General features: G+C 40.1%; 1 protein-coding gene across 2 annotated transcripts in view; it reads right to left on the bottom strand.

Annotated features, from left to right (window-relative positions):
- mgat5 (alpha-1,6-mannosylglycoprotein 6-beta-N-acetylglucosaminyltransferase) overlaps positions 1-13,141 on the bottom strand; it is a 104,363-nt gene that overhangs the window by 56,237 nt on the left and 34,985 nt on the right. For both annotated transcript variants that reach the window (XM_086281539.1, XM_086281538.1), the window contains exon 4: positions 3,537-3,613. In XM_086281539.1, the coding sequence (XP_086137665.1) occupies positions 3,537-3,613 (77 nt within the window). The remainder of the gene's footprint in view (positions 1-3,536; positions 3,614-13,141) is intronic.

Consider the following 13,141-nt stretch of genomic DNA (forward strand, 5'->3'; position numbering starts at 1 on the left):
GTGAGACGCTGGAGAATATACTCCGGTGTCCTGTTATATTTTAGATAGCAAGGAGTTTATTAAACTTCACCGAAACAATCTGCAAATTTCATTAAAATTTAATAAACCATCAACTTGTCTTTATTTTTAGTTAGCACCTTAAACACTTAAAGCTGTAAGCTAATGATAGTTATATAAGAGCAGATGCATGCTGGTGCAATAAGTTTTACGTCCAATGGATGATGATCTGATTAGTCGACTAATCGCAAAAATAATCGGTGACTAGTCGACTATCAAAATAATCGTTTGTGGCAGCCCTAGTGGCAACCTTCATGTGTGACTGAGTGGAAATCCTTCAATGTGAAAATGTCATTCTTCACTGAAATGGAAGAATGTAGAATGTCCTCAATAAAATGTGTGGAAAGCCGGGATTGATGGAGACTCTGGATGCGGACTGCGATGAGAAACTCTTCTTCTAATTTGATGTCCGGGGGGCAGATTTCTGTGGCACTGGCATTTCTGTGGAAGTGGAAGGGCTGCTGAGCTGAGATGTGGACTGACAGCTATCCTGCTCGTAGGCTCCAATACGTCATGCATGGTGATTTGCAGTAACCTAAGGGAGCAGCGCACTGGCAAACAGAAAATCGACTATTCAAAGCGCTTCATAGTTGGGAGAACTGGCAGATGGGCTCGGAGTCGTTTGGAAGGCAAATGCATAGAGATTGCGTTACTTTAAACAATGACCAAAAAGAGTTCTGTGAGTAGGAGAAAATGTATTTTTCAGATGTTTTACTCGTGTGAAATGCCAGTTTACTGAATTTTGATCCCTTTTCTGAAAGGAAAAAGGAGTTCATGTGCAGCACTCGTGTAGATGGTGTATGTGTAAGGAAAGCTTTAGCATTTCCTCAGGCCAAGTTGGAAATTCTAACAGTACAAATGGAAGATTAGGAGTGGCTGAGCAGATGGTGTGTATGATAGTCCCCCATCAGCTTGAGGGACACAGACTCGCCAACACACAGACAAAAAACCAAACAAGACAATGGACAAGCATTGTCTTGTTTTACATAACACAGCATGTGTTATGTGTTTTATTTGGGTGTATGCACCTGTGTCTGCCAGTACCCGTCTGCCCCAGAATTAAACCTGGCTGTCATCTGCTCATCCGGCCTGCAGGTACTGTACAGCAGTGTCATGTAGGAGTTTTGGGAAGTATGCATTCACAACAACAGTGATGTGTTAGTTGTTTAAAAGTGAAGGCAGCAGTGTGCCATCACAGACTGAATTAACTAGATAGAAAGCACTTTCTTATTCCCAGCTCCATCTCTTCAATCTCAGACTGTACTAGAGTAGCTATGCATGAGTTCTGCTTCGAAATAATCCTTTTTTGCTTTATGATGGACTTTGGTCCAGCCCCCTCATTTCATCCACTGTTTAAAACAAGTCATTTAAACAAACTTTCTTCTGATTGGTTGCCACTTGCAAACAGGTCTGAACAGCAGGTGGGTGGGGGTAAATGTGCTCAGGTCGGGCTGAGTGTCTGAGATGACCATATTAGGGATATCATCTCTTGGTGTTGTCATACAGAGTCAAGAGTGAACAAAAATAGTCAAACTGTGTGACGTCTGAGCCAAAAGACTTCACACACCTCACAGCTTACTCACACATTGTTGTGTTCCTAAAACCATCATGAACCATCTTTGCTCTGCGGCAGGGCCCATTATCCTCCTGAAAGATCATGGATTACCGTTTCCATAATAGGGACTGTCTTCTATCAGAACCGCCGTTAGGGTTTTTTTTTAGCAATTTGAGCGACAGTAACTCGTCTGCTTGATCCGACCATGACCCTGTCAGTTTTTCACAACTTTTCCTTCCTTGGACCACTTTTGATAGATACTGACCATTTCTTACTGGGAACACCCCACAAAAGCTGCAGATTTTGAGACCTGGTCGTCTACCCATCACAGTTTGGCTCCTTGTCAAACTGGCTCAAATGCTTACAGTTGCCCATTGTTTGTGCTTCTAACACTCCCTAATACATCGCCCCCATGAACAGGTGCTATGATGAAGAGATAATCAGTTATTCATGTCACCTGTCAGTCATAATGTTATGCCCGGTATCTAAACACACTGTATATACGTCATATAAGATAACATATAAATTAGCTTGTGCAAAGGATTTAAGACAAAGATGAACTTCACTGCATAACATCCTGAGTTCAAACTAAAACTTGTTATGTGTCTGAAGTCGTTGGACGCCTTGGAAAATAATATTTAGCTGTCCTGTGTACAACAGATAATTGACTAATTAACCGATTTAATTGCACTCAGTCACCAAAAAAATGCAAAGAACTCAGCTTATCAGGCTTTAGCTTCACTGACTGTGCAGGCAAGATAATTAGGTTCACACCAGATGAAAAGCATCCTCCTTCAGGACTTTAGGGGCTCTGCACTTTTGTAATAAGAGATCTTATTACGACTACATATATGCACTGAGTAATTTAATGCAAACAACTATTAAAAAAACATTCATTAATCATTCACAATTATTCGAAATACGAGCCGGTGGTGCTCTTTTAAATCTGTGTGGGTGTTTCCAGCTTCAAGCTGCATTGCAGATTTTTCCTGTAATAAAAATGCAGAGCAACAAAAGTGTTTCCCAGACCTGAGTTGACCTGAGTAACAGTTATCCCAGTCTATCTTGTGATCCAGGCAAATTTACAGAAACAGGCTCTGAGGTATGTTTTCTCTCCTTTTGTTAGCGAGTCAGAAGCGTTACCTCGTTAACAGCAACGTGTTTATAACATATGACAGATTAAAAACGTAGAGCACAGACTACAAGGCTCATTATATATGAGATGACTGATGTTGTGTGGTGCTGAAAAGAAGCTGAGGGAATCGGTTGCGATCGGTGTGACATGTGGGTTACATAAATGGTTCTTCAGTGCATCACCATTTCAATCAAAACAGCATCATTACTAACTGACCTCAAATACCTGGGCCACCCATAAATTAACACACAGGTAGGTATGCAGAATGTAACCTGTGCCTCTTAAGGCCATGATCTGGCAGGAAACACTGAGAGTATTCACAGGAATACTCCACAGGCTACTTTTAAATAATAATAAAAAATACTACAGGAACATTAATAAAGATTACGTAGTTTTTGTGCTGATGAAAATAAGGCGTGATGATGGTGTGCATGTTAATTAATGTCCAACCTAACAAACTTCAGACCTGCAGCTCAGAGTTTTATTGGCCCTAAAATTACACCTTTTATTTTTATATTTTGAATATTAATGCAATTTAATAAACTAATTAACGCCCTTGCATCAACTCTTTTTGTCCACTGTCCATGTAAAAGCTATAAGCCAGATGCTGGTTATGTTTTGTAGATTACACTGTCATTTGTTTTCTTTTCTGTTCGCTATGAATTTCTGCAGGCAGTTCTCCTTTCAGTAACTCGTCTTTCACATGTTTCAAACCTCCTTTTCAAAGCTGTGCTCAGAGAGTGGGATGGAGAGGCCTGTTTTTAATGTGTGTTTGCATGTTTGCTTCACCTTGAGCTTGCCCTCGCAGTGAGGGAAACCATCCAAAGGCGGCAGCTCGCACTTCTCCTGGGCTCCGTTTAGGAGGTCTGGATAAAGAGAAAGAGAGAGAAACTAAATCAATAAGGTCGAGTCAGTCAGCTCCAGAATTCTTTATCTGTCTGCGTGGGTTTTTTGTTTTGTTTTACTGGATACATCACTATTACAGTGGATATAATAGAGACAAAAATATTAACATCTGCAGTTCACACTGATGGTCTGAATTGTGAGGGGAAATGAAGCATGTGTGGAGTACACAAGGCCCACACACAACCGTGTCACACATTTATCTTTCTAGCTCCAATCACACTGTCAACACCTTCTTTATTTCCCCTTCTGTTGACTGCTAACTAGTTTACATTATAATACTTACAATAAACATGTACTATGTAGGTCATTAGGGCTATTGTGTGCGACTGCCTACATTCTGAATGACCTATCAGATGTCTTTACAACACACAAAGAATTTTAAATGCAAACACGTGAATACAAAATCTGTTTTTATTTTTGATCTTGTTGATGTTTATCCACTACTTCTTATCCTTAGGCTGTAATAACTGGCAATGCAACAATTTCTGCTACTGCTATTCTGCAGAACACGATGGTAACTGTGACGATACAACTTTAAACGGATGCTAAGTGATACAAGAAAGAAAGCAGTAAAGATACAAAAGAGTGTATGAATTGTTTAGATGTGATGCTCCATGGACAGCAAGCATCATATAATAAGGAAGCAATAACAAACAATGTTTAAATTCAAAAGGCTTTGCTTTGGTTAAATGTCACCTCTTGTGCTTCTCCTTATTTGCTGTCACATACAGTAGTTAACAATCATTAAACCTGCCCAAAATGAGGTGGGTGTGTGAAAAACTCCCTTTTAACAGAAAGAAACATCCAGCAGGACCAGGCTCGGGGAGGGGCAAACATCTGCTACGACCTGCTGGCGGTGTGGCGAGGGAGAAGACACAGGGGCAATGGCAATTTTATTTATACAACACTGAATCCTCCAGCCTACATGTCAAAGCATCCTTGGGCAACATGCTGAACCCTTGAGCTGCCCCGTCTTAAGGTGATTACAAAGACAGGACTGCAGAATGTGTGTGACTTTGTGAGTGAAGCTTGTGGTAACAAGCCAGTAACCAGCTGTTCAAGCCTTTTCTGTACAAAAGGTGGCCAATCAGAAGAAAGATGGCTGAAAGTGAGCTTGTTTCAAGCTGAGTGTCTGCAACAAGGCCCAGGATAACAAACTAGGATTATTATGAACCATGGTCTATGCAAAGGTACCTTTGTAGAGTCCAATGTAAACATCAAACTGGAAAGGAGGGCCCACAAAGGTACTTTAAAGTTATTTTCTGCAAATCGAAGACAACAGCATCTGTTTGACGACTCGAGAGCTTCGTCTTTGTGTCTGTAATTTCAAAGTAGGAACTCATCACATCGTTTCATTTGAAATTGATTAAGACAGACCAGCGAATAAGAAAAATACCTGAAAGTGCTTTGAGGCTGTGCGTTAAAAGAATTTGCCACAACATGAAGTTGTACTCGCTCCTGCTCCAAATAAAACAAGAGATCACAAGGGTTGATTTTTACTTTAACGAAACTGGAAGTTTTGCACAAGTATTTATGCCCATGACATGAGTCATCAGACAATGTGACAAGAATTGCATTAGACCTATTGCGCAGTGTGAAATGAAATAAAATTACACAATCATCCCAGTGCAGAACACTCTCAGCACTTTATGTCTGGATGTCTTTTGAATTTGCAAATGGAGACTGGCCATTACCCTGCGGTCAGGGATGATGGTCATCCGATAGCATCACCTTCGGCTCTGTAGTCTTAACTCCATAAAAACGAAAAACCACACAAGGGCAAGAGCTGCACCAGCTGAAGCTGCAGTGATGCAAACAGTAGAAGAATAAAAACCAGAAGCTGCAGTTAGAGGAGAGAGCTCCTGTGAGATCTCCTCCACACTGATTTGAATGTCCCTGCAGGATTAACGTGCATGGCCCGCACGGCTCCCAGTCTTATAATCACCTTTTCTGATATCGTCATTCAGAGTCGTCATCCGCCCTGACCTTTAGTGCCAGGATATAAATAATGGAAGGCAAATGGATAAAAAGCTCAGAGGTGCATGCCAGGCTGACGTAATGAGTTTAAACTTGATATCAATACTGGAAAATATTTATTAAAATACAGCAAAGAAGTCAAATCTCAAAAAAGTTAACAATCAGCAATCGTATGGTCACAAGAAAATCAAACCTGTTTGTGCAAACACAAAGATGGAAATGAAAAAGACAAAGTAGCACAGAAGTGCAATGTTTGATCTGGACACAAGTGATGGAGGACCATCTGGTAGAACTTTGGCAAGCCTTTTCGGTGTGTGTGTGTGTGTGTGTGTGTGTGTGTGTGTGTGTGTGTGTGTGTGTGTGTGTGTGTGTGTAAGACAGAGAGGGAGAGCAAGAGACAGATTATGTGTTATAAAATCTGTCTCTTGCACTGTGCATCCATACCACTTCATGTTGTGGACGCACAGTGTGAGCACTCAGGTTGCATCAGAGCATGGGGCTGTATAGTGTGAGACCCTGCATCGTGACCTACGAACTTCTAACCCCTGCTATTCAACCGTATAGTTTGAGCAGGAGCTGAATATAGGACTGAGAAAAAAAAAATCGCAGTGTGTGCCCAGCTTAAGCAGATCTGACCAATAAGACTGTGGCATTTGATAACAAGTGCGCTCATAGGTAAAAACATGTCACAGTAATGAATGTATAAATAGTAAAATAATGCTATTTTACCTCGACACACAGCAAGATGCTAGTGTGGGTCAATTGGCTCATCATTGCTTGATGTCAACTTCAAGTCCCCCCCCTTAGTTATGCTGTATTAAAATAAAGTATAAAGTAATTATAATAAAGATAATAATTATAACCCAGAGCGCTCCCTGACAAATACTGAACTGGTAACGATATACAGTAACTATACTCAGGTAGAAGTGAAATTGAAACTACATATTTTCATGTCAAAATGTTTGTCTTACTTTCACCATAACAGTCATGGAATAAACCTTTTTCATTGACAGATTTCCTTTAGCTTCTTTTCTTGCAATGTTGTGCTGGGAAAAACTATAGAAAGTAAAAACTGACAAGATTACTCTGGCATCCAAACCAGTTTACTATCCTGTCAAATCCTGACTTGAAATAAAAGCCACAGATGAGTCACTTGACTCAAAGTCCCTTCTCCTCAGTACTGTGGTTCATCAATGTCAAACTTTAACTTGGGTAATCTACACACACACAAAAATAACAACACGATCAATGCTGTACAGTAGCAGTAGCTGCAATCATTTGCAGTGGAACAGATTTAACACTCACACAGTTTAGGACAGCACAACACAATCACATACAATAAATATCATTTTCAACATCCATCGATGTTGAAGTTCATCATCAGCCAATGATAGCCTTGATTTACTGCCAGAACAGACACTCAGCCTTCAAGAAGCTTAAAAGAAGAAATACCTGATTGTAGAGCTGGGCGATAGAACGATAACGATATGTATCGCGATATAACTTTTTCTCGATAGAAAAATTTAACTATCGCGATAGACCTCGCCGCTCTTGTCCTCTTAAAAAAGAAAAAAGAAAAAAAAGAGCAGCCAATCCAAATTAAGTAGCGCAGAGCCGAACCAATCACAGCCGCAGCGTCACGTCACGTGACTTGTTACGTACAGCACAAGTGCCAAGCCGCACATGTGTATTTGTTTGGGAAGCAGCCAGCCACCGTACCGCCCGGGTAATGGAGGAAATGAGTGTGCCGACTAGAAAAATCAACCGAGCTTGACCGAAGAGAAAACAGATGATGGTTCCAATGCCGGAGAGATTGTCGAACGGAAGAGCCATAGAAGTTCCGTAGTGTGAAGGTATTTCGGCTATTTCAAGTCTGACAAAAAACAGAGTAGCGTGCACTGTAAATTGTGCCGAAAGCAAGTCTGGAAATACAATAAACTGGTGCATGCGCTACGTCCACACGTACCCGGGTATTTTTGAAAACGCAGATTTTTCTATCCGTTTGCACCTTTCGTCCACACGTAAACGGCGTTTTTGGTCACTGAAAACGAAGATTTTTGAAAACTCCGTTTTTGCATTTACGTGTGGACTAGAAAAACGGAGAAAACGCAGCGTCAAAGGTGTGCGCATTTTTTGACGTCACACTGTGCGCCACGTTATTGTTTCGGTGAAATGAATTTCTACAATACTGTTACTGTTAATTCTACTCTCTGCAGTGTTTAAATGCTTACATATACACACAGTTACTGTCCCTCCACACATACGACTGGGTTCTGCTTCTACGCCCCAGCTTTGTTTACTTTTTCCCACCGAGGCTTCTAGACTTCTGATTGGCCAACATTTCTGCACGGTTAGGAATCTAGCGCCACCTGCTGCTTTGGCATGTTCATAGCAGCGTTTTCCTTCATTTCTGCCTTTATGTGTGGACGGGATTATCTTTTAAAATGAAAACGGAAAATCTCAGTTTTCAAAAATACCCGTGTACGTGTGGACGTAGCCTCAGTCTCTGACTGGAAGCGCTAATTCGTCATTCGGCTTTTGTCAGACTAAAGTAACTGTTAAAACTGTTTGAAAAGCTCAGCTATACAACAAGGAGAGATTGAGAATTTCCTTTTAGTTCTCAGTTTATTTGATATTGACAAAAGTTAGTCAGTTTTGTCTGTTCTTCTGTAAAACAAACTAAGATTTATTTTTAGAATTAATATTTTGTTTCTAAGTGGAATTGACAATTTAGTCTGTTTCGTTTGTTCTATTTTGAAACTTAAACGCTTTAGCGGCTGCCTTTTGTGTAGTTTGCAATATTTGCCTTTATTTATCTGAAAAAGTCTCATGTTCCTTAAGTACATCTACCCTGTTGACTTATGGAAAATAAATATTTAAATCAAAACAAGCTGCTGATTATTTCACATTTTACTTGTGAGCAACGGCACATTTAAATCTTACAAATATAGTTATTTGGCTGATATCGTGATAGATATCGTTATCGCCTGAAATGAAAAAAACATATCGTGATATGAAAAAATCTTATATCGCCCAGCTCTACCTGATTGTGATATGTCAACATTAGTAATGTTGGTAATGATAATACACCACAAAACAACTTCTGATCTTATGAAATGTCATTCTGCTGATAAGATTTGACATTTCTTTCATACACACCCGAAGTGCGGGACAGAAATTGGGTGCTTTCCATAAGAACGTGTCAGAACCCAAAGATAGACGCCCCTAGAGAAAGTTAGTGGGGCTGAGACACCAAAACAGCAGTCAGAGAGATTATCACACAAACAGATTCACTGTTTGGACTCCGTTACCACCCCCGATAAGGAAATGATTACCACGATTCCTACAGAGGTACAACAGCAAACCAGTCGGAATAACAGTTCTTTGTCTTGGGCCGACTAATTACACCAAACACATTATTTCTTACAGTAATCTTGAAGCACAATGCACAAGATTTTTTTTGGCAATTCATGTGAAGTTACTGCTCTGCAGAAAACTGAGGGAAGCTGTGGGAGGCCTGAGAGCCACTCTAGTATCTCACAAAAGATGGACACAATCAAAACCTCTTCTTGTTTCTGAGAACAGCAGGAGCTGAGCAACAAACAGCCAGAGTAAGGTTTGGCCTTCTATAAACGAATAATGGAGGCCGGACCTGTCTGAACTATTAAACATTAGATGGGCATAGAAACACAGCCATAAAGAGATAGAGATATAAGATATATGCCAGTAAGAGGCTTGTGTGTTATGAGTTAAGGTTATAGCACTGTGCGTTACGTTACTGATAAGTTATCAGATGTACTTTGGAACAAAGTAGTTCTTCCAGTTGCTGTAAGAGTCTCCTTGACTGCACTGAATCATGTAGGATGTTTATTTTGCTTTTGGCCTAAACTCACCATGAGAATCAAGCTTTCTTCATAATGACAGCGTAGGACTGGAGAGCCACTGATTTATCGGCTGATATCAGCATTTGCATAATTAGCATAATGGCCCATAAAAGAAAATTTATGCACTTTGTGGAAATCTGTTTATGTTCAATTTGTCACAATAAAGAAAAAATTATTGGCTGACCCATCGGAATATCAGATTTTGTAATCACCAAATATCAGTCCTGGTTTTAAAGTACTTAAATCTCAAGGCTGGAACAAATGCTAATATTACATCATGTCCTATAGCGATGCGTTTGCCCTTACAATGAAGCTAAATTTCTATTTTTAAAAAAATAACTTTTGTTAAAATATGCAGTCACTATAAACTAATTCCCCTTACTATTTCACATACCAGAGTTACAACTTAATGACATCTTATGAAAGCAAAGCAAAACATGAGGAAAGCAAATAAGAGAAAAATGAAAAATAAGAGAGCTGTAGCTCTCAAACCCATGGGGAGGATCACACTTGTGTGAAAACATCTGCTGACTGTGTGTATTGAATAAGCTAAACAAATGTGACTTGTGATTTGCTATTTGGTGACGGGGCCATCTTGTGCAGCACACAAGATGGATGGGTGGAATGACAGGAACTCGCTCTGTGCAAGTTCCTGTCATTCCATCCACCCAGTCAGTCTGCCAACCAACCCAACAGACCAACCAAGCAAACAGCCAAAGAGGCAGCCTGTCATTCAGCCAGTTGGTCAGCAAGCGCCAACGCCACCAGGCAAATCTTCTCTCCTAGCTGTAATGAAGTGGAAGAAGCAGTTTCCAAAGACGACCTAAATATAGTTCCTTTCATGATCAAACGTAGAAGAGGTGGTGCTGCCTCAAAAGGAGCAATTTCCTAGTTATTCACCTCTGCTACGCCAGGGATGTTTAGGTCGGACAAAATGACCTGCTTCACAGAGAACCACGATCATTTTCAGCACAAATCATCTACTGCTGCACATTAAAGCTGGGAAAAGCATGGCCGAAACAACCCCGCCCAGCATGGTGTCAAGGTGCATCAGCAGGGCCTTTACTGACCAGAAAAGAAATAAAGAAATTCTCATGTAGAAATAAGCCTCACAGTTCCTAGCTGTCATGCAGCTTGATGCTGAATCAGATGATGTGAAGCATGATTGACGTCTATAAGCGGCAATTTGAGGTGAAAAGCCAAGCAGCAAACCACACCTCAGTCTAGTGTACACAAAACAGAGGCAGGGAAGAGGAAACCATGCATGGAGCTTAAAACAACAAACTCCTTTAAAGAGTATTCCAAGAACAACCCACAAAGCTGTTTCTAGGAAACAACCTGGCTTATTTCTAACAGAAACAAGCAACCCTGTGAGGGATGGCTATACAAACAGAGAGCTGATGGTAGAACTGCTAGAAACTAAAAAACAAACATACTATCATTTTTACTTTTGCTTTTAAAATAAAAGTGGTATGTTAGATATGTAAATAGTTCATGAGTTAACCAGAAAAAGTCAGTTAAAGCTGTCATCAAGTATTCTGGTCATTCATAACATAATTATGTATAATGTTAATAAAATTTCTTGAACGTGAGCATATTATGTACATTTTCACCTCCTTTCTTTATACAGAGACTCTACTAGAGTTGCTTTGCATGATTCACAGTTCAAAAATATTCCTTATTTCATAGACAGCAGTTTTAACTCCGCCCCCATACAAGACTATACCTCCCAACCAAGCCTGCTTTCTTCTGATTGGCTAAACCTTGCAGGAAATGGTGGGTGTGTCAGGCCAAAAGAAAGGTTACACTTTTGTACCCTTTGTAGTGAAAATGAATCCCAAAAAGGATTTATTCGATCTAGATTTTTTCTCACAATAATAAAAATACAGAGGACCAGAGGAAGAAAACAGATGAGATCACTCCAACTTGCATAAGATACACAAGAGCTCACAGCACTGAGGTCACCATTAGCCAGCTCCCAGCACACAGTGTTGGCCATCTGAGAGCCCTTAAATAGCATCATCTCTGAACAATATGTGATATTACACACAAACACACACAGAGGGTTTTTCTTCCATTCCCTGTCCCAGTGTGTATGTGTGTTTGTCCAAGTCCATGAGGTAATCTGACATTTGACAACTCCAGAACTGGATTGAAGACATCTGGTTTATGTTATATGTGGTTTCTGTTATTCTCTGTATCCATCTCACTCTCAATGATTTCCCTCTCAGGCGTTCCTAACTAAAAACCCTCAGATAACGTGACATGTGCCAAGGCCCTGCTTTAATGGCATAATTTGGTCAGTGGGACTCAAATAAGTCACCAAATTAACTGGAATGCAAAAGAGAAGGGCTGTGCAAGTGCAAGATGGTAAGAATCTAACTCTCAACAATACAATTAGCTAAACAAAGACGCTGGAGCAATGAGCAATTTTAAAGCACATGATGCGTTAACTGTCACTATGGTGACAACTGAGATAAAAGCTTGAAAAATAAAAATGAAAAAAATAAATTACAGAGGGGAGAAGTGCAGCATATCCTCTGTCGCCGTGTCCTCTGATCCATTTGCTTAGAAACACTAATTTTAGATGCACTTTGCGAGAAGAAGCAGAGGTATCAGCGAGGGTACATCTCAGCAGCAGCTCATCAATTAGACACGAGGAAGGCTGACGAACACAGTCACCAAAGAGATTCGACAGCTGTGCAGGTGGAGAGATCAGCGACTGTCATCAGGGAGTGCTACGAACAAGTTCAACTTAGCTCGACTCTCATTGGCTCGCCTGGCTTCACACAAACCTTATCATAAAGCTGATTATCCACCACCTCCTTAGGCTATGAGCCTGTTCAGCCTGTTAACAGTGCTTCTGCTCTTCACTTTTAACTCAGCTGTAAGCTGTCTACTTGGGTTCAAGTGCGGAGTTAAAGTTCAAGTTAACGCTACGGATGCCACCGGCTGACCTTAAGGGTTTCTAGGAATCAGACACGTTAAGACGTGATACAGTTAATGTTCCTTTCTGCTGTTTTCATTTACTTCCCTGTGACTTTTAGATCTGTATTTGAAAGCTCCAGACAGAGCTCACTCAGAAGAGAGGAAACTGTGTGACCTTATATATGAGGAAGTGACATGCGACATAAAACATTAAACCTGTGAAATCGAATCCTCTATCAATGCCACACTGATTCATTCAAAGCTTCCCCTTTAAAAACATTTTAATAGCACCTGTCCCTTTCCATTACAGTTAAATTAATAATTGTCTAATAAGTCAACTCAATTATATCTACCTGTTGGAAAGGTTTTTTTTTTCTATAAATAAGGAACATGCTAACGGTTTTGTCTTACTTCCTTTTCTTGCTATTGCCTCACAGCAAGAGAGCAGATATCAAGATTATTATAATCAACTCAAAACTGTGAGAAAACAATTAGTTAAAAGAAATACAAACTAAAATTAAAGACGTAAACTTTAGGAAAAAATAAACACTGACTGAAACAGTACAAAATAATAATACTAATGTCGTTAGTTTTTTTTTTTTTTTTTAATATGGTCAAATTTACCAAGACAACAAGCACAAAGATGTGTTGATGCGTATGTTTACGGAGACTACACCAGTGTTCAGTGAATTCTAAATC

The sequence above is a fragment of the Aulonocara sp. 'chitande type north' Nkhata Bay genome, linkage group LG23, assembly GCF_057382095.1.
Source record: "Aulonocara sp. 'chitande type north' Nkhata Bay isolate Kocher_YH1m ecotype deep benthic linkage group LG23, A_spYH_male_GT1.1, whole genome shotgun sequence".
NCBI lineage: Eukaryota > Metazoa > Chordata > Actinopteri > Cichliformes > Cichlidae > Aulonocara > Aulonocara sp. 'chitande type north' Nkhata Bay.